Here is a 27,044-nt window from a genome sequence, read left to right on the forward strand (position 1 = left end):
GGCAGGCCGCAGCGTGTGCGCAGCTGGGCTGGGAGCTGGAGCCGCAGCCGGAGCGGGGCAGGTGAGAGGGGCCGGGCAGAGCCCCCGTGTGGGGCCGGGGGTGTGACGCGACTGACCCCATGTGGGGCTGGTGGGGGGGCTGAGGAGGCCGGGGGAGGCCAGGGGGCCGGTCCCCCCATGTGGGGCTGGTGGGGGGAGGCGAGGGGGCCGCGGGAGGCGAGGGGGCCGGTCCCCCCCCCATGTGGGATGGATGGGGGGGTTGAGGAGGCCAGGGGAGGCGAGGGGGCCGGTCCCCCCATGTGGGGCTGGTGTGGGGGTTGAGTAGGCTGGGGGAGGCCAGGGGGCCGGTCCCCCCATGTGGGGCTGGTGGGGGGAGGCGAGGGGGCCGGTCCCCCCCATGTGGGATAGATGGGGGGGTTGAGGAGGCCAGTCTCCCCCATGGAAGCTTTCGGGGCTCCAGGGTGTGAAGGGGCCGGAGGGAACTGGGGGTGGCTGAGCCTGAAACCCCCCCCCCCCCCGGCTTCAACACTGGGTGCCCAACACTGGTCCTCTGCCCACCCGGGTCCCCCTGCCCGTCCCTGCCCCTCTGCAGCCTTGGGCCCCGTCCTGTGCTCCCCTTCGCCCCCTGCAGAACGCCTGGTGCTCAGGTGCCCCCGTGGGGCAAGGTGGTCATGGGGCACCTCGTGGTGCCGGGGGGGTTCAGGACCACTGGTGTATGCAGCTCGCGCTCTGCTCCCCCCCCCCCCGTGCAGGGACCCCCCTGCCTGCCAGCATGGCCGGGGCAGTGTGTAATCGCACAGGTGGGTGGGTGGGTGGGTGCACGCTCAGGGCCATGCCCCCCTCGCAGCTCACTGCGTCCTGCACCCGCTGCCGGCTTGGTGTGATTTGTTTCAACTAGGGCTGTCAAACGATTACAAAATGAATCGTGATTAATCGCAGCTTTAATTGAAGTATTATAAATATTTGTGGATATTTTTCTATGTTTTCCAATATCTTGATTTCAGTGACAACGCAGGATACGAAGGGTACAGGGCTCACTTTATGTTGTTGGTTTCTATTACAAATAGTTGCACTGTAAAAAACCTTAAACAGAAGTCCATGCAATCTGCAAGTCGAAGCACGAAGGGGCAGCTGAAGGTTTAGCGCATCTGGCGCGTAAATATCTCGCAACGCCGGCTACAACCGTGCCCTGCGAACACCTGGTCTCACTGTCAGGTGACATGGTCGACGAGTCATTTTCTCCTGCAAATGTAACCGAAGCTGTTTGTCTGAGCGACTGGCTGAACAAGAAGTTGGACTGAGTGGACTTGCGGGCTCTGAAGTTTTACAGGGTTTTGGTTTTGAGAGCGGTTATGTAACAAAGATAATTCCACCTTTGTAAGTTGCACTTTCAGGACAAAGAGATCGCATGACGGGACGTGTACAAGGTGACCTGAAAAATATTATTTCTTTTGTTTATCTTTATTACAGTGCAAATATGTGCAATCAAAACCAATAATGTAAAGAGAGCCCTGTACGCTGTGTATTCTGCGTTGTCATTGCATTCAATATACTTGAAAATGTAGAAAAAATCCACAAATATTTATAATCAGTTTTGATGGGTATTCTATTGTTTAACACTGCGATGAATCGCAATTAATTTTTTTAACCGTGTTAATTTGTGTTGAGTTAATTGCTTGAGTTAACTGCGATTAATGGACAGCCCTCGTTCCAAGGCCTCCCAGGAGCCATTGCTCTGGGCAGCTGGGCAGAGAATTATGGGGTACCTACCCAGAGGGCGGTACGGCTGCCCTGGGGGAACACAGCCCCCTGCCCCCACCCAGCGTGGGCACGCTGCCCGGCTGGGGCCACTGGATGAATGGCCACTACTCAGCCTTGGCCTCAGAGAAGTGCAAGGTCCGGCCTCTGGAGCTCATCTCCTGGGGGGTCGTGTTGGTTTATAGCCCCCTGAGGGGCACGCCAGGCACCAGTGCGAAGTGCCACGCCCCTCTGATTACCAGCCCCCTCCCTGCCTGTGTCCCAGCAGGGTTTGAGCTGGTGCAGGGCCAGACCAGGCCAGTGCTGTGTCCAGGGAGGGCTGCCGGGAATCCCAGCCTTCAGATGGGCCCAGGCCATGATCTCTGCAGGAAGCTGCGGGGGAGGGAGATCCAGGGAACTGTATCCCTCCATGGGTGTGCCTGGGCACTGGCTTGGGGATTTGACCATGCAGTGCAAGGGTCTGTACACACGCGTGGGCTTGTGGCCCTGTATTTGCACACCCGTCAGACAAGATGGCTGAGTGGTTGCAGCCCTGGATTGCTAATCCGCTGTGCTGTGCACGCCTGTGTTTGCATCCCACTCTTGACGGAGCCTGTCTTCCTGGGGGCTGAGCTGCTGGGGTGAGGAGCGTGGTCGGAGAACCTACGTAGAATAGAATCTCTGTGTGTGTGTGCGCACAGCTGTCAGTGTGTATTTGCACACCTCGGTGCAGGGGTGCTCACGCGCGTGTCTGTGCGCGGCCGTGTCAGCGCCCAGTGGTGCACGGCGGCTCGCCTCGGTGCCAGCCCCCTGCTGAGCGCTGGCGTTTGTGCCGTTGTGTCTCCGCAGCCTCTCAGCCGGCAGGATGGCGGCGCTGGGGAGTTACTGCCCGGGGAACGGCACCCTCTCCCAGGCCTGGACGCAGCAGGGCCTCGCCCCCTGCTTTTACTTCACGCTGGTGCCCACCGTGCTGCTGAGCGTCTGCCTCCTGCTGGGCGCCCTGCAGTACGGCTGCTACGCCCGCTTCGGCCGCGCCATGGAGCCCAAGCACGTCCCCCGCTCGCGCCTCTACCAGGGGCAGGTGCTGCTCTCGCTGCTGCTGGCGGTGCAGCCCCTCGGCGCCCTCCTTTGGCAGGCGCTGGATGCGGGGCCGCTCTCCGGCTACTCAGTGCTGTACGGCTGCCTCTCGGCTGTGGGCTGGGGCTGCTCCCTCGGCCTCCTGCGGCTGGAGCGCACCCGGGTGCTGGCGCAGGACAGGACCAGAGGCCACGGCACCGTCCTGCTGCTCTTCTGGGCGCTGGCCTTTGCGGCCGAGAACCTGGCCCTGGTGTCCTGGAGGAGCCCCCTGTGGTGGTGGTCCCTGGGAGACACCCCTCAGAAGGTAGGTGGAGGGCGAGGTCCTGGAGGGTTGGTGGAGCCCGGAGTGGGGGGCTTGGGGCTGTTGCTGGGCTGCACCCCAGTCCCTCTTTGGGTAGAGACAGGAAGCCTCCCCCGCCCAGCCTGAGCAGGGTCCGGTTTGGGTTTGGGCCCCCACGCCCTGGGAGCGCTGCCAGGTGCAGCCTGCCCCTGGGGTTAGCCCATCGATTGCACCCCCCGAGCCCAGGGCAGAGCAGAGCCCTGCTGGTCTGGAGCCCCACCTGGCCCCATAGATGTCACTGGTGCTGGCTGGTCCGGCCCCTAATGCCAGGGCACCGGAGGATCCCCCGTCTGCCAGGCTGGCTGCCTCTGAACCCCCTTCCCCAGGCAGCCCTGCAGTGGGAGCTTGGGGGGCTGGTCCCAGATGTCCCTTCCCCATTACCAGGGCTGTTCACTGGGCAGCTGTGTGCGGTGGCACTGGGCCAGTCACTGCCAGCATCCAGCTGTGGGGAGGGCTGTCCCCGGCTCGGATTGGAAAGCCCCGAATGCCAGGGCCCCGGCCCTTCCCGTGGGGACAGTCCCAGTGGAGCCACCTCCCGGCTGGGGAGTTTGTCCTGCTCTCCGGTCCGTAGCGTTCATCATTCAGCCCCCTGGAATCCCCCCCAGCACTGCCTCCCCCTCCAGGGCGTTTACCCTGCGGAGGCCGGGGACCCCGGGGAGAGGCAGCCCCTGTTTCTCTCCCCCACCCGGGGCCTCGGCTGCCTGGCCCTGGGATTCCTGCTGAGTCACGGTGGGGTGGAGCCGGCGGTGGGGCAGGCCCCTGGGGGGCGGGGCCGCCCCCCCCCCCCCCCCGCTGGCTGTGTCCTGCTGAGTCACGGTGGGGTGGAGCCGGGTGGGGCAGGCCCGTGGGGCAGGGCTCCCGCTGGCTGTGTCCTGCTGAGTCACGGTGGGGTGGAGCCGGGTGGGGCACGCCCGTGGGGAGCGGGGCCGGGCCCCCCCGCTGGCTGTGTCCTGCTGAGTCACTGGCGGGGGGGGTGTCTGTGTTCCCGGGGCTGGATGTGGGGCCCCCTTCCCTCAGGGAGCTCATCCTATTCCCGGGGCCAGTGGCGCAGGCTGGTGGGGGGCTCTGCGGTGCTGCATGAACCCCCCGGGCCCTGCCTCCCCCCCCACTCCCCGTGGGTCGGGATGTTTGTCTCGTCCCTCTTTGGCCCCACTGCATAGATGGGGGTAGCTCCGAGGGGAAGGGGGGGCTTTAGATATCCCTCCCCCCCAGCCAGACAGCTGCCCCACTTCAACCCAGCCCCGATACCTCATCTAGGGGCCCCTCACTCACCACAGCTCCTCCAGGGATGGGACCCTGGCTACTCTCCCCGAGCCTCACCCGGCAGCCGTGGGGGGTGTTATCGGGCCAGCTATGGAGTCCCCTGCTGTGGGGTGCTAGGGGTACCTGTTCCCAGGCAAGGGGGGCCCCCAGCCACATCCTAGAGCTCCGGCTGGCCAAGCTCCCCCGTCCCTGGCTGGGGCAGGATGGCTCCCACCAGCCTGGGCCGCGGGCCCCTCTCCGCGCTGGGAGAGAGGTGACTGCCCAGCGCCCCAGATCCCAGAGCTCCCAGACCTCACCGGACTCAGTGGAGAGACTAGCTAGAGGGGGAGCAGCCGGGACGTGGCATGAACCTCCCTTCTCCACCCCTTGGTGCCCCCCGGGGCCTTGTCCTCAGCGGGACCCACGGTCCCGGATCCCCAGGATCCCCGGCCGTTGAAGAGTCCCTGGAGGATCCATCAGTGGGCCAGGCCTCGGGTCCCACTCCCCTCAGGGCAGGGCATGCGGCTGGCCCCAGCCCTCCTGCTTGGCCCATCAGCTCTGCCCAGCGAGCGCAGGTCGTGGTCGGAGACGTTCGCACTGCACCGGACCCGTGCACCGGCGTCGGCAGCGCCAGGCCTTTCCTAGTGCCCTGGAGCCAGCCTGGGGAGGCCGCGGGTCAGCACGGGGGAGTGGAGGCTCGGACGAGGCCAGACCGGCCAGCGGCAGGACCATTTGGGCTCCGTCTCCCCCTCTCTGTCCGGCCCTGTCTCTCCAGAGCCCGGCTCGCATCGCAGCCTCCTCTCACCTGGTTCGTGGGCCTGCCACCCCGAGACGCCCCCCAAGTCTGAGCCCATCCACGCAGGCACAACCCAGCCCAGCCAGGAGTCCTCCCTTCGCCCACGCACCTGGGCCCTCCCAGCGCCACGGGGGCCCGCTTGTCTCTGAGCCCCCGGCCTGCTCTCCAGGTCTCTGGCTCGAAGCTGAGGGCTCCGGCCTGCGGGGGGCTGGGATCTCGGGGGTGCAGGTGGCTGATCCGTGGCTCCCACGCAGGTGCAGTTCAGTCTGTGGGTGCTGCGGTATGTCTGCACCTTCGCCCTCTTCGTGCTGGGGATGAAGGCGCCCGGGCTGCCGCACAAGCCTTACATGCTGCTGGTGAACGAGGATGAGCGCGATGTGGAGAACAGGCAGGTGGGTCCCCCTGTCCCTCGCAGGTGTCCGGGGGCGGGTTGTAGGGGGGCGAGGGGCATCACAGTGGTTTGTGAGGGGTCGATTCTGCTGGGAAAGGGTTCCGTGGGTCCTGCTGTCTCCCTGGGGTGGTGGCTCAGTGCCCCACTTGGGCACAAGGGAGATGGGAGCAGCTCCGTGAGGTGGAGAGGATCTAGGGCGTGGGCTGAGCAGGCCAGAGGGAGGAGCCCTGCACCAGCCCAGCCTGGACGAGTTACACTTTCCCTGGGTGCTGAACCCTACCCAGCCCCAGGCTTTGGGGCCAGTTGCACCCTGCAGGACGGGGATTGGTGCTGCTGATGGTTCTGAGAGTGTCCCGGTCACGCGGCCTTGCCATCCGGCTGCAGCTCCCTCCTGAGGGCGTGAATCCCGCCAGCTTCAGTGCACAGCAGGTGCTTATGTCCCGCAGCTGCCAGCTGAACCTGGCCGACCCCTCAGTGGGGCGCTTCCACACGGACCTCAACCCCACAGCTGGCCCAGGTCAGGGGCTGCGGCTGCGGGGCTATAAACCACAGTGTAGGCACCGGGCATGTCCCAGAGCCCGGAGGTCTACATGCCGTGTTATAGCCCAGCCCCACACTTACTCCCTTCCTGCTGCCCCACACCCAGCCCCGCACTCCATCCACACTGCACCACACCCAGGCCTGTGACCTGATCCCACCCCATACTCCATCCACACTGCCCCACACCCAGCCCTGCACCTAGCCCACAACACCCCATTCACTCCCCTCCTGCTGCTCCACACCCAGGCCTGTGACCTGATCCCACCCCATACTCCATCCACACTGCCCCACACCCAGCCCTGCACCTAGCCCACAACACCCCATTCACTCCCCTCCTACTGCCCCATGCCCAGCCCCACACACCATCCACACTGCCTCACACCCAGCCCTGCGCCCAGCCCCCCATTCACTCCCCTCCTGTTGCCCCACCCCCAGCCCTGTGACCTGTCCCCAGTCCCACACTGCCCCACACCCAGCCCTTCGCTTCCCCAGGAAGCACCCAAAGCCTGGCTCCAGCCCTCACCCCTCCTTGCGGGCACCTGGTGTCCCCTGCTCGACTTCTCCCTGGAGCGAGGAGTGTCCGGTGCCCATGGGCACTGAAGGACTGCGAAGGGGGGAAGCCGGGGCACAGGGTCACAGCACCACTCAGATTTGGTTGGGCGCCCCTCCGTCATGCCAGGAGGGAAGGGGCTCTGCCATTAAGCCACCCAGCTCTGGTCAGGGAGCGGGGGGGCCCGGGCCCCCCTTGCTGCACCCCTGGTACGTGTGATCTCTTCGAAGGGCCCCGTCGCCTGGGCACTCAGTGTGCGTTACTGGCCCCCGCTTGCCTGTGTCTTGGTGTGATGGGCACCGCACCCCCAGCCCTCCAAGAGGAGTTGGGGGGCAGATGCCCTGCCTGGGGGACGATGGAGCTGGAGAAGTTTGTGGCAGGCTGAGGGAGGCGAGGGCCCGTCCCCCTGGGTCAGACTCCCTCCATTCCCTGCCCAGACATTCCTCGTCCCTTCGAGGGCTGTGTTCAGGTCTCTGTCTGAGCCCCTCCATCCCCACCCCCTTGGGGACTCATCCACCCACCCACTGTTCTGTTCTGACAGGTTCTTCTCCCGCCCCCTTCACCAGCATCCGGTGCCTTCCTGCTGTGCGTTAAACACCGCGCCTGGCGCCTGTCCCAGTCCTTTTCCGGCCCCATCCCCATCGCATGTGGGTATCTCACCATCTTCAGCCCCACACCAGGTCTGGCAGGCAGGCCAGCTACCGCCCCATTGTACCAAGGGGCTGGAGGCACCGAGCATGCCACGGGGAGTCTGGGGCCAAGCAGGGAGCTGCCCTACCCGCTGGGCTGTCCTGTCTCTCGCCTGGCTAGGGTGGTCTGTTCTCCCTCTCATCCCCGGCCCAGGGGGAGCGCTGTGTGCGCCGGGGAAATGTTCCCACTGCGGGATGTTTGTATCGGGGAGGGCTGGGGTGAGCCTTAGTCCCAGTGAGTTCCTCCCGCAGCCTGGGTCCGGCCCCGAGGACGCTGTCCCCTGCCCAGACGAGCTCTCCCCGGAGAGCAGAGCGGCCGTGGGGCCCGGGGTGTGGAGCTGTATCTGCGGTCTCCAGCCCGGATCCCCGGGCCGGGCCCACGGAGACCAGGACTGGACCCTGGGACTTGCCTCAGTACTGTCCATCCCTGTGCCTAGGGTGGTGACCAGGGGGACACAGACCTGGGCGGGACCCCCTGGACCATCGACTCCAGCCGCTGCTCTTGCGGGCGACCCTGAGAGGTCAGCCCATTCAGACACGCACCACGCTCCATCTTCAAACCAGACAGGTGGCCCCCGCTGCTCCCAGGGGAGGCTGTCCCAGACCCTCCCTCCACCGACCCGAAGCCGTCTCCCCGTGTCCAGGCTGTGTGTCCTGCTGGCCAGTTTGTCCAATTGCTCCTGGTAGCCCCCACCCCCGCAGCCCAAAAGCGCTGCCAGGCCCCCGGGCTCAGGCTCTGGAGGAGGAACCGTGGTGGGAATGGAGCTGTCCGCAGGGCTTATTCTGTCCTTGGTTTCAGTCCCAGGATTGGGGTCCGGGGTGGGGCAGGGGTGGACACAGCAAAGAGCAAGCGACAAGGCAGGGGCGGGAACCTCTTGCCTCGGCCCAGCGCCTGCTGGTGGCAGCTGCCGAGCTCCGCGGGGCTCTTCCTGCGGCCCGAAGAGGGAAGCAGAGGGTGCGTCCTGTCCCGGGCCTGGAGCTCTGCGGCGCTCGAGAACGGGCACCTTCCACCCACAGGCCTTGGGCCGAGAAGGGCTTCCCGCGGCACCTCGTCTCTCCTACCCTGGGGCCGCCATGGCAGCCAGCAGCAAGGTGGGAAGGCAGCTGTGGCCCTGATCCTGCCACCGCAGTGCCCAGGCGTGGGGACCCACCCACCCCAGCATTCACCCCGGCAGGGTCTGGATCGAGTGTGTAAACGTGACCCAGCAAAGAATGGGTTTAAGCGAGGAGTGAATCTGCCAGCAGATGGTGCTGCTGGCTCGGCCGCGTCCCGCAGCCAGCCTCCCCCCACCCCAGCGCTGGCCTGTCCCTTGGCAGGGGATGTGAGCTGCCAGGGTCAGGCCACCCCCTGGCTCACGCAGCGTTGCCAGCAGGGGGGCAGCCGGACTCTGGCTCCCTGCCCTGGCGCTGCGGGATCGGAACCCTGGGGTCAGGGGTCAGGCCCCCAGTCTCCCCCATGCCTGAGCACAGCACGGTCCGTACCCCTGGGGTCGGGGCCCCCCATCAGTCCTCTCCCCTTCCACAAACCTGGAGCGCTGTGCACCAGTGCCAGGGTTCCTCCTTCCACATCCCCACTGCCCCCCTTGGGTGGCCTCATATGAGCGGCAGGACTCACACTTTGGCCTCCTCCTCCAAGGCCTAGGAGCATCTGTGCCCCACACCCCAGTGCCAGGATCGCCCCAGGGCCTGGTTCACCCCACACCCCGGTGCCTGGTTCACCCTGTGCCAGGTTCACCCCAAGCCAGGGAGCTTTTGCCAGCGATCAGCACCCCAGGGCCGGGAGCTTTTGCCCCCCTGCCCAGGTATCCCCAGTCCCGTAGTGCTCTGAGGCCGGGGTGAAGGGACGGATCCCCCTGGGCACACACCCCTCCTCACCCCCTTTCTCCGTCTCAGCCCCTCCTGGCAGGCGGCCGCGACAGCCACTCCACCTGGAAGGGTTTGGGCCGCAAGCTGCGGCTGCTGGTGCAGTGTGTGTGGCCGCGGGGCAGCCCCCTGCTGCAGGGCCTGGTGCTGTTCTGCATGGTGCTGATGGGGCTGGAGCGCGCCATCAACGTCTTCGTGCCCATCTCCTACAAGAACATCGGTGAGGCCCGCGGCGGGGGCCGGGAGGGGAAGGGGTCGCGCCCCCGGCCCAGGGCAGGCTGGCACTGCCCAGTGACCCCCTCTGCAGACACAGCTGCGTGGAGCTAGGGGCCGCCGGGAAGCAGGTGTGGGGGGTGTCTGATGCTTGGTGGCCAGGCCCAGGGGACCCCCGTTGCCCCGGTACGCGCTGGTTCCCGTGGCCCCTGCTCTGTCTGCAGCCCCCTGCCCCCGTGCGGAGGGGAGCTGCTGCACGTATTGGGCAATGCCTTGGCTTCTCCACCAGGGGGTGCTCTCCTATGGGGTTTTATAGGGGGCCTGGGATGAGCCCAGTGTTCGGTGCCTGCTCTGAGGGGGCTGGGGGGAGGCTGCCCTCAGCCGAGGGCCAGCCAGGATCCAGTGCAGCACGGGGAGGCGTTGCTCAGTCCCTGCCCAGGGCATCCAGCCCTGCATCCAACCCTGGGGCCCAGCCTGGCACCGCTGCCTGCCCAGCCCGCTGCAGGTGTCGTAGCAGAGGCCTTGTGGGACGGAGGCAGCCCAGCTCCGGCCTGGCAGGAGAGTGTGTCCTGGGGCTGAGAGGGGACCTGCCTTCTGCACCCTCCATCAGGTGCTGCTGCTCTGGTACGGTCACCCCGCAGGCGCCCAACGCCCTTGTCACACAGGGATCCCTCCCCCAGCGCTGAGCGGCAGCCACCTCTGGGGTGGGGCGAGGGCACTGCTTATACAGGGATCCCTCACTGCAGCCAGCTCTGGAGTGGGGCACAGCAGGCTGGGAGAGAAGGCGAAGGAGAGGTGCGTCCAGTGGCGATAGCAGGGGCTCAGGGAAGCAGGATGCTCGGCCCGACGCCCTGACTCGGTGGGCTGATGGGCTCCGGGCTCCACACTTGGTGCTCCCCACGTCCCTCCGAGTGGCTCCGATTTGTGCCGGGCTGGAAGGTGCCGGGCAGCCCCAGCCCCTGCGTTCGCTGTCGGTGGGGCTGGGGCTGGCTGAGCGCGGGGCCCCTTCCTTTGTAGCTGCTAGGGTGCCAGCTCCCGGCGCTAGGCCAGGCACTGAGAATGGGAGAGGCCGGCCCTGGAGTCTGCCTGTCAGCCTTGACTTTTAGACTTACAAAGGCGTCGCTAAGCAGTGCTGGCAGGAGGCTCCGGGGCGGATAATGTGGGGTCTGAATGGGGGGAATGGCCCTTGGCCTGCATACAAACCGCCTGCCCCCCTCCCTCCCACTACTGGGGTGCCGGGGGAGATGCTGCTCTCCAGCCTCAGGGGCTACACAGCGAGCTCCCATCAGCCCTAGGCCAGAGGCTGCAGTCCCGGCTCCCCATCCCAACCATGGCCCTGGGGTGCATCCCAGCCCTGCACGGTGCTGGACGGGGCCCCAAGGCCCACCTTGGGGGTGCTCCCCTGGGTGTTGGGGGAGCTGGGCCACAGATTGCCCAGACCCAACGGTTGGCTGCCCCCTGCAGGCGTCCTCTGGCCACCCCTGTGTTCTCGCCAGGCCCCTGGGTTACATGCAGTGGGGCAGGCACCCCGACCTCTCCCCACATGGAGCCGGCAGGTGCTGTCCCTGCCGTTCCCCAGGCTCCCCACAGCCGTTGGGTCCAAGGCGGCTGGAGAGAGGAACGGCTGGGGGCGAAGGGCCCATCTCTGAGCAGTGGGAAGCAGTGCCCCCCCACTGCAAGGGTCCCCCCCCGTCAGTTAGGATTAGGGCAGTCCTCTCCCCTTCTCAGGCAGACCAAGCCCAAGCCAGGAACAAGGGCCCTTTGTGTGTGCTCCAGGCCCCTGCCAACCCCAGGCTCTGCAGCTACCTTAAAACGGGGAGGGAGGGGTGTTTCTGGGGGGGCAAGGAAAGGGGGGAGTGATGGGAGGGGGGCTGGGTATGTACTGACATGTTTCTCATGGGTGGGGAATGAGTACCCTGGGTAGAAGGTGGGGGAGCAGGGCTGGGGCCCAGGTCAGGGTTGGGGGGCAGGGCTGGGGGTGTGGAAGGGCGTCCCAGGACAGGATACCTGTGGGGAGCAGGGCTTGGGCCTTGGCTGACTCAGCCTGTGGTGGGTCTGCGCTCCAGTGCCCCCATCCTGCCCCAGAGCACCGGGAACACCCTTGCCCAGGGTGGGGTGAGCGGCCGGCTCTCCCATCCTGGTCCCTTCCCCCCGAATGACTCATTGCCACGGGGCTGAGCCTGGCACCCCCAGCAAGAACTGACCTGTGCCCGGCTGGGAGGGTGCTGCCCCGGTGAGAGTCCTCCCTGCCCCAGTGGTGTTAGCTTTGCCCCATGATAACGAGCCCACACACGCCAGACCCCTCCTGCCCCCCAGCCTGTCCAGGTCTAGCTGGGGGGGCCTCCCCAGGCTGGGGGGGTGAGGCGCTTGGGGGGAATTCTCTGGAGCTAGGGGGCACGGTCTCTCAGCACCCCCCACTAGCCCCCTGCATTCACGGCCCAGCCTGGGGCCCTTTCCCCAGGGTCTCTATTGGCCCCGGTGTCTCCTCATGAGCAGTCCCCTTCGGCCTGCCAGAGTGCCGAGGAGCCCAGGACTTGCCTTCACCTGGCCTAACCCCACAGTGGCTGTCGTGCCCCACCCCAGAAGAGGCTGCATTTCAGCCCGGGGTGGCTGCTGCCTGGTGGTCGCGGGCGTGGGCCGTGTTATCTCTAGCATTACTGAGGTCGGGGCGGGTGGATCCCAGGCCCCTGCCCCGGGAGCTGGCGGGGCTGTAGCAGGAGAGCGCCGGCTGGGCAGTGGCACCCTGGCACGTGGCGGGGGAGCGGTGCCGTGAGAAGCTGAGGGCGGGACGGCACGGGGGTTGGGGTGCCACGCAGGCCCCAGCTCCCTCCTGCGGCTGCAGGGAAGTGGTGCCAGCCGCCTCCACCCCCAGCGCTCTGATCCGGGTCTCCCGTCTCCCCAGTGAACGAGCTGAGTGAGGGCGCTGCCTGGCACACAGTCGCCTGGACCATCTGCACCTACGTGTTCCTGAAGTTCCTGCAGGGTGGAGGCGCCGGTAGGACCCGCCTTGGGGCTGGGCATGGGGGGCTCCAGGCAGAGCCTGAGGCCCTGGTGGGGCGGGGCCGGTGGAGATGGTGAAATGCTGTCCCGTGGGAGGGTAGCGGGCAGTGCCCTGCACACAAGCCATCCTTAGCCCCCAGCCACGGACGATCCCCGGCTGGGCCCCCCGACCCTCGGGACCTGGCAGGGGGCGGTCTCTCGGGCAATCCTGGGGGCGGCAAGGCTCTGCGCATGCCCTCTCCGGGCGCTGCCCTGCCCAGGCGGGAAGCTGCTGTGGAGACTGCGGCTGCCATGGCAGGGGCGTGGGCATCAGCTCTGCTGACCCAGTGCTGGGCACAGAGATGGGGGGGACGCTGGAGGGCAGCAGTGGGGCTGGGGGCATTCCCTGGAACAGGCCGGCAGAGGGAGCAGATTAGCCAGCCCGGGCCCAGCCCCTCCCTGTTTTGGCCAGCCAGGGCCCTGGGGTGGGTCCCAGCTCCCCTTGGGTGCCAGGGTTTGGGCGCTGGGGGCAGGTGGCTAGGCATTTCCAGGGGCCCCGTGGCACTCAGGGCTCTGGGGGGAGCTGCTCCAGGCCTACGCCCGGGGGTGGTTCTGGGTGCCGACTGCGTTGCTGCCCTGGCCGTGCCCCCTCGGGTACCAGCGCTGGGCAGTGGGCGGGGGAGGTCTCCGCTGATCCATCGCGTGCCCCCCCCACCGCAGGCTCCACCGGCTTCGTCAGCAACCTGCGCACCTTCCTGTGGATCCGGGTGCAGCAGTTCACCAACCGGCAGGTGCAGGTGCGTCTCTTCGCCCACCTGCACGGCCTCTCCCTGCGCTGGCACCTGGGGCGCAAGACGGGCGAGGTGCTGCGCAGCGTGGACAGGGGCACCAGCAGCGTCAACAACCTGATCAGGTACTGCGGGGGGGCCTCCTGCAGCCGCCCCCAAAGCCCCCGCTCCGCCCCGCAGGGCACCAGTGGCTGCTGAGCCGGGGAGGGGAGCGGGGCTGAGCTGGGGAGGGGGCGAGAAGGGGATAAAGTGGGGGCAGGTCTATGGGACAGAGGGAGAGGTGGGGGGTGAGGGTGAGTCAGGGTGGGGGAAGAGGGAGATGGGCAGGGCAGAGGGGCGGTAGGGGGTGGGGATGAGGGTGTGAGGGGTGGGCAGGTCTGTGGGGCAGCGGGGGAGGTGGATCGGGGTGGGGGGATGGGGAGGGCGGAGGAGGTGGGGGGTGGAGAGGCCCATGGGGCGGCGGGAGGAAGGGGGTAGGGGTGACCCTGGGCTGACACGGCCCTTCCTGTCCCCCCCACCCCCCCACAGCTACATCGTCTTCAGCATCTTCCCCACCATCGCGGACGTCGTCATCGGCATCATCTACTTCAGCTCGGCCTTCAGCCTCTGGTTCGGCCTCATCATCTTCGTCTGCATGAGCCTCTACCTGAGTGCGTGCGGGGGGGGCCTGCGGGGGGGCCCTGCGCTGACTCGGGGAGGGGGGAGGGCGGCGGGGGGGCCTGCGCTGGCTCGTCCCGGTGGGGAGGCGGGGGGGCTTGTGCTGGGTTCCGCCCCCCACCCGCAGTGGGTGACCCTGGGGCGCAGGTCTGGGGGAGCAGTGGCCGAGGGGCTGGGCGTGGGGGGCCGTGGCAGCAGGACAGGGTGACGTGTGACCCCCCCCCCCCGTAGCCCTGACCATCGTCATCACAGAGTGGAGAACCACGTACCGGCGGGACATGAACACCCGCGACAACGAGGCCAAGGCCCGGGCCGTGGACTCTCTGCTCAACTTCGAGACGGTACCGACCCGCGGGCGGGGCCGTGGGCAGACCCCCGGGGCCGAGCTCCGGCGGGGGCGGGGGTGGCTCAGCGCCGGGGAGGTGCTCGCAGGCTGCGGGGCTCTGGGGGGAGGCTCTCCCGGGACGGGGCATGGGGAAGCGGCAGGTGGGAGAGAGGACGGAGGTGCTGAGCCCTGGGGGCGGGTGGGGGGCGGGTTCTCAGCCCAGGGGCGGGCTGTGTCCAGGGGCTGGGACTGAGCCCGGGCTCCATGTGTTTCAGGTGAAGTATTACAACGCGGAGAGCTATGAAGTGAATCGATTCAATGACGCCATCCTCAAGTACCAGGTGCTGGGGCAGGGGGGTGGGGCTGGGGGGGCTCCCATCCCTGTGCCTAGCTCCCCTCGCCGCCCTGCGCTGGGGGATGGGCGCTGAGGAGGGGCCTCGCGCGGGGCAGTCGACAGCCCCAGGGGGCTAAGCATGACCCCAGCCCTGCAAGGGGAGCCCCAGCTGCCTGCATCCCCATGGGGTTTCCAGCAGATACATTGCGGGGGGGGGAATTCAGCTCAGCGGTGCGGGGTGGGGGGTTGCAGTGGGTGGAGCATGGGGCACTCCTGTGGCTGGGGACATGGCTCTGGGGGGAAGGGAGGCCCTGAGCCTGCTGGGGGGTCCCTGACGCTCCCTCCCACCGCCCCCCGGCAGGTCTCGGAGTGGAAGGTCAACGCCTCGCTGGGCCTGCTGAACCAGACCCAGAACCTGACCATCAGCCTGGGGCTGCTGGCGGGGTCCCTGCTCTGCGCCTACTTTGTGACGGAGAAGAGGTTCCAGGTGAGCCTGGGCCAGCCCGTGCCCCCCGGAGCCCTGGCATGTTCTGGGCTGCGAGCCCCCCGCGGACGAGATGCCCCTGGTCGGCTCTGCCCCAGCCCCCACCGCTGCCCCCCGGCTGGGTGCCCCTGACCCCTGCCCCCCGGCTGGGTGCCCCCGACCCCTGCCGGCCCGGGGGAGCCAGGGGTGGGGGCCCTGGCTCCAGCTCTGATGGGCGTCTCTCCCCGTCTCTGCCAGGTGGGGGACTTCGTCCTGTTCGGCACCTACATCATCCAGCTCTACACGCCGCTCAACTGGTTCGGCACCTACTACAGGTAACGCCGGTGCGGGAGAAACCGACCCCCGCCAGGCCATTGGGCCAGCTAGCCTGTGGCCCCGCCCCTTGCTGCACTGGGCCAGGCCATTGGGCCACATCGCCTGTTAGCCCCGCCTCCTGCTGCACTGGATCAGCCCATTGGTCCATCTAGCCTGTTAGCCCCGCCTCCTGCTGCACTGGGTCAGGCCGTTGGTCTGCCCAGCCCACCCTGTTGCTGCCGGCACTTCCCTGGTGAAATCCCCCTCGAGGTGTGCCCAAGGCAGTTCCCCCCGCTAGTCCCCCCGCCCCACACCATGGGGGTGGAACGTCTGGGCTGAGTGGGGCAGCGGCCCCCTGTCCCATCTTTACCTGCCCTGTCCTCCACCTGCAGGATGATCCAGAGCTCCTTCATCGACATGGAAAACATGTTCGAGCTCTTCAACGAGGAGCAAGAGGTGCGTGCCCCGCCCCCTGCCCTCAGCTCCGCCCCCAGGAAGGGCCACACACACCCTGCCCCGCCCCCTGCCCTCAGCTCCGCCCCCAGGAGGGGCCACACCCCCTGCTCTGCCCCCTGCCCTCAGCTCTGCCCCCAGGAGGGGCCACACCCCCTCCCCTGCCCCCAGCTTTTCCCCCAGGAGGTGGGTGCCCTGCCCCATGCCCTCAGCTCCACCCCCAGGAGGGGCCACACACACCCTGCCCCGCCCCCTGCCCTCAGCTCCGCCCCCAGGAGGGGCCACACACACCCTGCCCCGCCCCCTGCCCTCAGCTCCGCCCCCAGGAGGGGCCACACCCCCTGCTCTGCCCCCTGCCCTCAGCTCTGCCCCCAGGAGGGGCCACACCCCCTCCCCTGCCCCCAGCTTTTCCCCCAGGAGGTGGGTGCCCTGCCCCATGCCCTCAGCTCCGCCCCCAGGAGGGGCCACACACACCCTGCCCCGCCCCCTGCCCTCAGCTCCGCCCCCAGGAGGGGCCACACCCCCTGCTCTGCCCCCTGCCCTCAGCTCTGCCCCCAGGAGGGGCCACACCCCCTCCCCTGCCCCCAGCTTTTCCCCCAGGAGGTGGGTGCCCTGCCCCATGCCCTCAGCTCCGCCCCCAGGAGGGGCCACACACACCCTGCCCCGCCCCCTGCCCTCAGCTCCGCCCCCAGGAGGGGCCACACTCCCTGCTCTGCCCCCTGCCCTCAGCTCTGCCCCCAGGAGGGGCCACACCCCCTCCCCTGCCCCCAGCTTTTCCACCAGGAGGTGGGTGCCCTGCCCCATGCCCTCAGCTCCGCCCCCAGGAGGGGCCACACACACCCTGCCCCGCCCCCTGCCCTCAGCTCCGCCCCCAGGAGGGGCCACACTCCCTGCTCTGCCCCCTGCCCTCAGCTCTGCCCCCAGGAGGGGCCACACCCCCTCCCCTGCCCCCAGCTTTTCCACCAGGAGGTGGGTGCCCTGCCCCATGCCCTCAGCTCCGCCCCCAGGAGGGGCCACACACTCCCTGCTCTGCCCCCTGCCCTCAGCTCCGCCCCCAGGAGGGGCTACACACTCCCTGCTCTGCCCCCTGCCCTCAGCTCTGCCCCCAGGAGGGGCCACACCCCCTCCCCTGCCCCCAGTTTCTCCCCCAGGAGGTGGGTGCCCCACCCCCAGCAGATCAGCTGCTCCCCTCCACAGGAGATGAGGGTCACCCCCCCACACATGTTCAGGCAGCTCCTCTGGCTCGGCCGGGGGCTCTGGTCCCCTGCGCTGGCCCGTTTGCTCCGCCTGGGGCACCAGGGGGGCAGGGGCAGGGAACGGAGCTGTAGTGAGGGGTCTGCTCTGCACTCCCTTCCCCCCACCGCATCCGGGGAGCATCCCCGGGGGGGCAGGGCTGTGAGGCCGCGTGTCTCTGTCCCGCAGGTGAAGGACGAGGTGAATGCAGGGGACCTTCGCTTCCACTCGGGGCGCATTGAGTTCGAGAACGTGCATTTCAGCTACATGGATGGGTATGGGGGACATGGAGCCAGCACAGAGATCGGGGGTGGGGCAGGGATGGGGGCTACGGGGTGCAGTGGGGATGGATGGATACAGGGATCAAGGCTGGAGGGAGGAGGGGGGCGTGGGGCGGGTACAGGGCTGGGGCATGCGGGGTGGAGGGAGGAGGGGCTGTGGGGCGGGTACAGCGCTGGGGCGTGTGGGTTGGAGGGAGGAGGGGCCGTGGGATGGATACGGGGCTGGGGTGTGCAGGGTGTAGGGAGGAGAAAGGTGTGAGGCAGGTACGGGGCTGGGACGTGCAGGGTGGAGGGAGGAGGAAGGTGTGGGGCAGGTACGGGGCTGAGGTGTGCGGGGTAGAGTGGGGATGGGCCTTGGGGTGGGTACAGGGCTGGGGTGTGCAGGTTGGAGGGAGGAGGGGCTGTGGGGCGGGTACAGGGCTGGGGCGTGGAGGGAGGAGGGGCTGTAGGGCGGGTGGAGGGAGGAGGGGCCGTGGGGCGGGTACGGGGCTGGGGGATGCGGGGTGGAGGGAGGAGGGGCCGCGGGGCGGGTACAGGGCTGGGGCGTGCGGGTTGGAGGGAGGAGGGGCCGCGGGGCAGGTACGGGGCTAAGGTGTGCGGGGTGGAGTGGGGATGGGCCTTGGGGTGGGTACAGGGCTGGGGTGTGCGGGTTGGAGGGAGGAGGGGCTGTGGGGCAGGTACAGGGCTGGGGCGTGGAGGGAGGAGGGGCTGTGGGGCGGGTACAGGGCTGGGGTGTGGAGGGAGGAGGAGCTGTGGGGTGGGTGGAGGGAGGAGGGGCTGTGGGGCAGGTACAGGGCTGGGGTGTTCGGGTTGGAGGGAGGAGGGGCCACGGGGTGGGTACGGGGCTGAGGCGTGGAGGGAGGAGGGGCCATGGGGCGGGTACGGGGCTGGGGGATGCGGGGTGGAGGGAGGAGGGGTCGCGGGGTGGGTACAGGGCTGGGGCGTGCGGGTTGGAGGGAGGAGGGGCTGTGGGGCGGGTACGGGGCTGGGGGATGCGGGTTGGAGGGAGGAGGGGCCGTGGGGCGGGTACGGGGCTGGGGGATGCGGGGTGGAGGGAGGAGGGGCCGTGGGGCAGGTACAGGGCTGGGGCGTACGGGTTGGAGGGAGGAGGGGCCATGGGGCGGGTATGGGGCTGGGGCGTGCAGGGTGGAGGGAGGAGGGGCCGTGGGGCGGGTATGGGGCTGGGGGATGCGGGTTGGAGGGAGGAGGGGCTGTGGGGTGGGTACGGGGCTGGGGGATGCGGGTTGGAGGGAGGAGGGGCTGTGGGGCGGGTACGGGGCTGGGGCGTGCAGGGTGGAGGGAGGAGGGGCTGTGGGGCGGGTACGGGGCTGGGGCGTGCGGGTTGGAGGGAGGAGGGGCCATGGGGCAGGTACGGGACTGGGGCGTGCGGATTGGAGGGAGAAGGAAGGTGTGGGGCGGGCACGGGGCCGGGGCGTGCGGGGTGGGGGCAGGTATGCGGGGCAGGACGCGGCCGTACAGCCCCAGCGTGAGGTCACGGTGCCCCGTGCTGAGGGCTGGGGGGGATCTGGGGGGAAGCAGCTGAACCCCTCTCTGCCCGCAGGAGGGAAATCCTGCAGGACGTCTCCTTCTCGGTGATGCCCGGACAGACCCTTGCCCTGGTGAGAACGGGACCTTGGCGCTGGGCTCCGTGGGGATGGGTCCTTGGGGGGGTCCGTTGGGAGCCTGCCCACCCTGCCCCGCCCTCCTGTGCCAGTCTGCAGAGTGAGCGGGCATGCAGGGGTCTCCGTACGACTAATTCCCTTTGCTCAGGATCCTGCCCCGGCCCGTACAGTGCCTTCTCTGGGCCCCGGCCCCACTGCGCCGAGCGGCCCCACCGCGCCGAGCGGCCCCTTGGCCTGCTGACCCTTGTGCTCTTCGCGCTCAGGTGGGTCCGTCCGGCTCGGGGAAAAGCACCGTCATCCGCCTGCTCTTCCGCTTCTACGACGTGTGGGGCGGCTGCATCCGCATCGACGGGCAGGACATCGCCAAGGTGAGGGGCAGCGCTGGGGGTGCCTGGGGGGCTGGGTCCAGGGAGGGTGCGAGGGGCTCTGGGGGTGCCTGGGGCAGGGTCCAGGGAGGGCACGAGGGGCTCTGGGGGTGCCTGGGGCAGGGTCCAGGGAGGGTGCGAGGGGCTCTGGGGGTGCCTGGGGCAGGGTCCAGGGAGGGTGCGAGGGGCTCTGGGGGTGCCTGGGGCAGGGTACGCAGCGTGATGGGGTCTGAGGCTGCCGGGGCTGGATTCGTGGGATGCCCAGGGCCCGAGGTGGGATCAGAGCCCGGGGCACCCAGGCCCTGGGTCCCTCCCGCCCACGCTGCACTGGCCTGCGCTGGGTGCACCTGGGCGAGTGTCCGGTGCCTGGGTCCCGGGCAGGGGCCCCGCCCGCTCAGCATCTGCCCCGGTGTCCGGGCGCCCGGCCCCAGGGCGGCTGGCAGAGCTCTGCTGGGCCGGCCCCTCCCCGGGGGCCCAGCTCCTCCCCTCGGGGCCTGGCCCCTCCCCTGGGGGCCTGGCCGTCTGGCGATTCCCAGGCTGGCCAGGGACGCCCTGATGGCTACGCTCGCGGGGCACCGGGGAGAGTCCGCGCACCCACCCGCAAGCCCTGAGGTGCAGCCACCCCTGGGCACACGCGCCCTGGGCATGGATGATGTCACCTCCCGGCTGCCCCAGGGTGGCCTGTGCCGGGGCTGGGCAGCATTGGAGGGAGGGAGCCCCGGCCTGCAGGGGGTGAGACAGCCCCTGGCTCCCCGATGGGGTGGATCTGGGCAGGAGCCCCGGCCCCCAGCGTGCTTAGGGCAGGCCAGGCCCAGCCATGCCCAGTGCTGGCAGGGAGGGAGCCTGCCAGGAGCCGCAGCCCAGGGACGAGAGGGACCTGCCAGGCCTTCCCCATCTCGGCCCCTGGGTTTGTCCCGCAGCCCCTGGTGCCAGCACCTCGGGGGCCCCAGGAGGGGGCCTGAGCCTCTGCTGCCAAGGGCAGGTCGGGGGGCCATGTGCTCCCCCAGGAACTCAGCCTGCTTTGTGGGACCCCCCCACCATTTCCAGCAGGGGCGTGGGCAGAGCCCAGCCCGCCTGGGCTAATGGGCAGGCCGGCTCCCAGCCTGGCTTCAATTACGCACCAAGGGGAAGGGAAGCTGCCGGCGGAGGGGGGGCCCAGGCAGCCCACTTTGAAGTGCTGAGGGGGCCAGATCAAAGACTTCCCGTGTTACTGCAGCCCCCCAGGGGGGCAGAGGGGGTTCCTTTCATTTGTGCTCCATGGGCAGGCTGAGGCAGGGGGCTGGGAGCTGGGGGGCCGGCTGGGGGGCCCCAGCAATGGGTCACTGAGAGTTCGGCCTCCCTGTGGGGGACCCGGCTCTGCGGCAGGGGGATGGGGGACCAAGTGCCTTGGGGCTTCCTGGGGCTCCGGGCTCGGGCAGGCCGGCGGGAGGAGCGGGGCAGGGGCTGACTCAGGAGAGCCTGGCACTGCCCCCGGTGCCCGCACTGACGGGGCACGGCCGGGGCTGCCCTGCAGGTGACACAGGCCTCGCTGCGCGCCCACATCGGGGTGGTGCCCCAGGACACGGTGCTCTTCAACGACTCCATCGGCAACAACATCCGCTACGGGCGCGCCGCAGCCTCCGACGAGGAGGTGCGCCAGGCAGCCCGGGCCGCCGACATCCACGACCGCATCCTCTCCTTCCCCGAGGGTGAGTCCGGCCCGCCGCGGCCTCCCCGGGGCCCTGCCCCAGCACGCCCGGCCCCCGGGCTGGGGTCGCCACCTCCCAGGACTGGAGCCCCTGGGACGTGCCGTTAACCCTGCCCCCTTCCCGGGTGCTCAGCCTGGTACAGTGGCACCAGCTGCTTTCTCTGGGGCACAGCCTCACTCCTGGGGGGCGGCGCTGCCCCTGCCTGGCTGCCTAGTGCCCGGGGGAGCAGCAGGGGGGCTGGCCTGGGCGAGCTTTGGCTCTGGGCACGGCACCGCTGCATCGGGGGGCACGAGGGGCAGGCGTGCGCAGTGGCCCGTGGGGCAGGCCGGGCACTCACAGTGAGGGAGGAGGAGAGGCCGGGGCGGCCCCGTGGTGCTGGCAGCGGGGAGCCGGGTCCCACACGTCTGGCTCTGCGCCCCGCAGGTTACGAGACCCAGGTGGGGGAACGAGGCCTGAAGCTGAGCGGGGGCGAGAAGCAGAGAGTGGCCATCGCGCGCACCATCCTCAAGGGCCCGCAGATCATCCTGCTGGACGAGGTAACCTGGGACCCCCCCCGGTCCCCCATCGGCCCCCTCCCTTCCCGCCACGGGCCCCTGTCCCCTCATCAGCCCCCCTCCCTGCCCCCTCCCTTCCCAACATGGGGCCCCCTCCCCACCCCCCATCAACTGCCCCTCCCTACCCCCCATCACTCCATCAGCAAACACCAGCCCTCATCCCCCGGGGCCCTCCCCTTCCCGCCATCAGCGAACGCTACCCCCCACCGCGCCCCTTCCCCACCAGCGAAGGCCAGGCCCCCGCCTGCCCCGCTGCCCTCCCATGCCATTCGCACTCCCCACGTCTCCACTCGCCTTCCTCGGGGCACCGGCTCTGAGCGCAGCCTAGGGCTGGCGGCCGACCTGTCCTCACTGGGGGGCGACCCCTCCGGCCCACGAGCCGCTGGCCTGGGCCTGCCCTGCTCAGGGCGCTGAGCAGCTGCCTGGCACCCGGGCTGGTAGGGGAGGGCGGCTGCAGCATGGTGTGGGGGCAGGGAGGCTCAGGGCGGCTCCAGCCTGGCGCCACAGCCCCTCCCACACGCTGTACCTGGCACGCAGGCCACGTCGGCGCTGGACACTGAGACCGAGAGGAACATCCAGGGTTCGCTGGCCAAGGTCTGCGCCAACCGCACCACCATCGTCGTCGCCCACAGGTGAGGGTGGGGCAGGACTTTGCGCTGGATGTGGGGGTCTGGGGGGGCGGGGGGGGAGTTCAGCAGGCCCAAGGGCTGGGGGGGGAATTTCCTGGGGGGCTGTCACTACAGGCCGGGGGTGTAGCCGGAGTTCTGCTGTGCCACACCCAGCAATGACTGCGGGGGTGGGGGGCACCCCCCCAGTGACCCCTCCCTGCAGTACAGCCCCCCCTAGAGCCACGCTGGGGCCAGCACTGACGGCAGGGGGGCACCCCCCAGTGACCCCTCCCTGCATTACAGCGCCCCCTAGCGCCACGCTGGGGCCAGCACTGACGGCGGGGGGGCACCCCCCAGTGACCCCTCCCTGCAGTACAGCGCCCCCTAGCGCCACGCTGGGGCCAGCACTGACGGCGGGGGGGCACCGAACAGCCCGGTAGAATGGCGCAGGGGTCAGCGGGTCCCGCCAGGCTGGGGGAACAGGCCTGGCTGCACGGGGTCTCCCATGGGGCTGGGACATGGGGTGTTGGGAGGGAGCCATGGGCCGGAGTGGTGCCCTTCTGCAGGTGCTGGGCACGTCTGCAGTGTCTGCCCCGGGGGGCACAGTGCCCTGGCGGGTGGGGGGGGCTCAGTGGGGAGGGAGCAAAGGAAAGAGGTGGGGGCAGCGGGCATGAAGCCCTGAGCCACAGCCCAGAGCATGGGGCAGGGAGAGGCGGGGGGTGCCCAGCCCGTGGCAACGGTGACTGATGGCGTCGCTGTGCCGGCCACAGGCAGCCATGTCCCTGGGGCAGAGCAGCTGGTGGTGCTCGTGCCCGTGGCCACACGAGAGACCCGCACGCCCTGTGGCATCGCAGCACCCATGGTTGGGTGCTGGGGTGGGCAAGGCTGGCACCGGGGGCTGTGTGGGGAGGGGGTGGTGCAGGAAGGGGCCAGGGAGTTCTTCGGGGCGCGCCTGGTGCGGAGGGGAGGGGCAGACTGGGTGGGGTGGGCAGCGTAGGCGTGATGGGCCGGGGAGTGCCAGCAGTGCTCTGGGTGGCGAGATGGGCTGGGGCACAGGACTGGCTGGCACCTCACTGCTGGGGGCTATGACCTGTGCAGGGCACCCCGGCACCTCCAGCCCCACAGCATGGGGGCACCTGCAGCTGTTGCTGCTCCGCCTGGAGCAGGGTGGACGCTGGGCGGTTCCACCCCCGGCCCTGGGCACGCGCGGCCAGGCCCGGTTTCAGGCTCTCGGCAGACTCCGGCAGCCGGCTCCGGCTCTGTCACGCTTGGGCACGTTTTTGAAATCAAAGTGCCAGCTCTGGCCCTGGTTCCGTAGCGGGGCGGGCGCGGGGGTCTGTGGCTGCAGGCCCATGGTGGCTTTGGGATGGCGGGGCTGGAGGGACCCCCTCCCACGGTCACCCTGCAGGGAGAGTGGCTTGTTTGTGGTGGCGCTCACGGCCAGCTTTCCACTCGCTCCACGTGGCTGCCCCGCCCCAAGCAGCTGCTGGCCCCGGGGCTGCCTCGTGGCTCGCTGCCAGCGACTCCCCGGGTCTGTGCCACGCAGGATGGCGCATTGTCAGCCCCGGGAGCTTGGGCACCTTGGGGCAGGTGTGGCTGGGGGCGGCTAGGATCACGGGGGGCTCTGCTCTTGCGCTGGTAACATACTGTCTCTCCCCCCCGCCCCCGCCCCAGGCTCTCCACGGTTGTCAACGCCGACCAGATCCTGGTTCTCAAGGACGGGCGCGTCGTGGAGCGTGGAAGGTAACGTACCAGCGCATCTGCAGGCGGGTCCCCCTCCCACCCTGGGAGCGGCAGCTGCCCCTGGACTGGCACCGGGTGCCCGGCTGCTCCCTTCCTGGTGCCATGCTGGCTGCAGCTGGCGGCTCCTGCCCGGTGGGATGGGTGCAGCATGGGAGGGGGTGGGGCCTTTGCCACAGGGTCCCATGCAGGTGCTGCAATGTGCCCTGGGATGGGCGGAGCCCTTGAGCGGGGAGAAGGGCACGGTGTAGAGGGGGGTAGCTGGCCCCTGGGCTGGGGCAGGGCAGGCTCCAGGGGCAGAGGGGCTGGGCAGCACCCAGGGCAGGGTGGGCGGGAGCTGCAGGGGGTGGAGCCGGGGGCAGGGCTGGCTGGAGGGGGCAGAGGAGGGTCCGGCCAGTGCCCAGGGCAGGGCTGGGCAGGTGGGAGCTACAGGGGACAGAGGAGGGGCTGGGCAGCACCCAGGGCAGGGCAGGCTGCAGGGGAAAGAGCCGGGGGCAGGGCAGGCTGTAGGGGGCAGAGGAGGGCCCAGCCAGTGCCCAGGGCAGGGCAGGCTGCAGAGGGTGGAGCTGGGGGCAGGGCAGGCTGGAGGGGATAGAGGAGGGGCGGGCAGCGCCCAGGGCAGGGCAAGGTCCGGCCAGCGCCCGGGAGAGGGCAGGCTGCAGGGGGTGGAGCTGGGGGCAGGGCAGGGCAGGTGGGAGCTGCTGGGGGCCCGGCAGGCTTCAGGGGGCACAAGAGGGGCTGGGCAGCGCCCGGGGCAGGGCAGGCTGCAGGGGGTGGAGCTGGGGGCAGGGCAGGCTGGAGGGGAAAGAGGAGGGGCTGGGCAGCGCCCAGGGCAGGGCAAGGTCCGGCCAGCGCCCGGGGCAGGGCAGGCTGCAGGGGGTGGAGCTGGGGGCGGGGCAGGCGGGAGCTGCTGGGGGCCCGGCGGGCTGCAGGGGGCACAGGAGGGGCCGGGCAGCGCCCGGGGCAGGGCAGGCGGGAGCTGCAGCCCCTGAGCCCCGGCTCTCCCGCAGGCACGAGGAGCTGCTGCAGAAGGGTGGCGTCTACGCCGGGATGTGGCTGCAGCAGCGGGCTGGGGACGCGTCCGACTCCGACACGGAGAGCAAGGACCGCAGCACCGAGAAGCTGCCGGCGGCCCCCAGGAAGGGGCCGTGAGCGCGGGCAGGAGCCAGGGGACTTCGGGCAGCGGCACGGAGCTGCCCCCCGCTGTGGCTGTAGTTTGCTGCCCTGGCATCGGTCGGCACGCCAGGCCCCCCGGGCTGTGTGACCTCGGCTTGTTTCAGAGCTCTGGCACCGCTGTTCCTGCCGTATGAGCGGCCAAACTGGGCGAGCCGCGTCCTGGCCCAGAGACCCCCTGTGATCCCTGCTGGGCACCCGGGCAGCCCGCTGGCATGGGTGCAGCCGGCAGAGCATTGCATGCTGGGATTGCGCGCCCCCAGCATTGCTGCCACAGCTGGCCCTGGCTACACGGGCGCTGCCAGGCTGCCCGTGGGCAGGGGAGGGGGCAGCCCTTTCGGCTGGCCATGGCCCAGGGCACCGCTCTGTTACAGGAGGCTCCCGGCAGCACTGGGGTGGGGGGAGGTGCTGCCACCCAGTACAGAGCCCTGGAGGGGGGACACTAAGGGGCAGGGCACCAGGGGGGCAGAGCAGGGGGTTGGTTGTTTTTCAGGTTTTGATTTGACGTCTTGTTGCTGAATCTTGTAAACTGTTTGTGGCTAGCTCTGGGCTCCGGCTCTGTGTTGTCTGGGGCGGGGGCAGGCCCAACTCTCCGGATTGGGTCGGGGGAGGCCAGGCAGGCCCCGCAGGGGGAGTTCAGCAGGGCACCCCAGCGCCGTTCTCCAGGTCCCTCAGCGAGAGCGACCCTGGGCAGCTCTCACAGGAGCAGCGTGGACGAAGCGACCTCCCACCCCACAATCGGCACCAGTAAGTGAGGGACAGTGCCCTCGGGGGAGCGGAGAATGGAACCCAGGAGTCCTGCCCACCCCCCACTTCTCAGCTGTCCAGGAGGCATGGCCGCATGTGCAGAACCCCGGCGTCCGGGGCCAGGTGCTGAGAGGGTTAAACAGCTCCACACAGGGGGGACAGGACTGGTTCTTTATTGAGGGAGCGGGTTATGGACAGCAGGTCCCTGCCTGCCCCCGCATGGCACGTGCCGGGGGCCCTGTCAGAGCCCGAGCGCTGCCCTCCCCCATCGCAGCTTTAGCCAGACCCCGCCCCTGGCCGTTCATCCCAGCTGGCCCTGGCGGTGCAGGAGGCTGCGGCTGGCTCTGGGCGGGCGTGGGGGGCTCAGTCCTGCCCAGCAGGGAGCAGGAACCAGGGAGGGGACCCGGCTTCAGGCGTCGTCCTGCTGTGGCGTGTGCGTGGCCTGGCACCAGAGCCTGGTGGGCAGGTTCTGGCAGCCCAGGAACTCCTGCCTGCGCTCGTCCTCCGTCCGCGGCGGGGCGCCCAGGCCAGGGTCACGTTGAGCAGCTGCAGCGTGGCCCCGGGAGAGGAGCCGGCTGCCCCCGGGCCTGCCTGGAGAGCAAGGGAGGCAGCGTCAAGGCCGAGGGGGGGCTCCTGGTGGGGTGCCCAAAGCCTGGGAGAACAGCGCTACCCCCCACCTACTCCCCCCCGGTCTCCCCTGTGCCAAGCCCCAGTGGAGGGGCACCCCCTGGGGTCGGTGCCCCCGACTTGCACCAGCCGTCCCCCCGCATGCTGGAGGTTGGTGCCCCCCCTGGCATGCCCAAGGGCCAGCTCCAAGGCGGGCCTGGGCCTGGAGGGTGTGACACGGGCATCTCCTGTGGGGCTCGGTTCCGCTTGCCCGGCGGTGGCCTCGCCCTCGGGATCCCCGCCCCGCCGACCCACCAGCCCGAGGCCCTGCAGCAGGCACTGGTCGGGCTGCGGCCGAGCCCAGAACTCGCTGAAGGCCGAGCCCCGGGCGACGTCGGAGCCCAGCTGGCCACTCACCAGCACCACGTTCCCGAGCCGCCCGGACGCCCGCAGCTTCCTGGCCAGCGGGCCCGGGTGGCTCCGGTCGAGGAAGAGGAAGACCCTGCGGGCGTTGCAGCCCTCCAGGTCCGCCAGGAGCTCGGCCACAGGGTAGCGCTCCCTGGGGTCGGCCTGCGGGGGGGCAGAGGGTGCCTGTCAGTGCCCTTCCCCCACCTGCCCGCAGCACGAAGGGGAGGGGGACGACGCTGCCCCCACACACACACGCACCCCAGCTGC

At 69.5% G+C, this 27,044-nt stretch overlaps 1 protein-coding gene across 1 annotated transcript; it reads left to right on the top strand.

Annotated features, from left to right (window-relative positions):
• ABCB6 (ATP binding cassette subfamily B member 6 (LAN blood group)) lies at positions 1-25,438 on the top strand. Its single transcript, XM_074966985.1, has 20 exons — positions 1-61; positions 2,587-3,118; positions 5,447-5,584; positions 9,256-9,445; positions 12,341-12,433; positions 13,138-13,330; positions 13,734-13,855; positions 14,094-14,203; positions 14,463-14,528; positions 14,883-15,008; positions 15,243-15,319; positions 15,692-15,755; positions 17,175-17,260; positions 18,828-18,885; positions 19,152-19,256; positions 20,767-20,941; positions 21,365-21,477; positions 22,033-22,127; positions 23,778-23,846; positions 24,854-25,438. Exons 2-20 carry the CDS (start codon positions 2,603-2,605, stop codon positions 24,993-24,995), a joined length of 2,538 nt encoding a protein of 845 aa, XP_074823086.1. The 5' UTR covers positions 1-61; positions 2,587-2,602; the 3' UTR covers positions 24,996-25,438.
• The last annotated feature ends 1,606 nt before the right edge of the window (positions 25,439-27,044 follow it).

The sequence above is a fragment of the Natator depressus genome, chromosome 11 (assembly GCF_965152275.1).
Source record: "Natator depressus isolate rNatDep1 chromosome 11, rNatDep2.hap1, whole genome shotgun sequence".
NCBI classification, from domain to species: Eukaryota; Metazoa; Chordata; order Testudines; family Cheloniidae; genus Natator; species Natator depressus.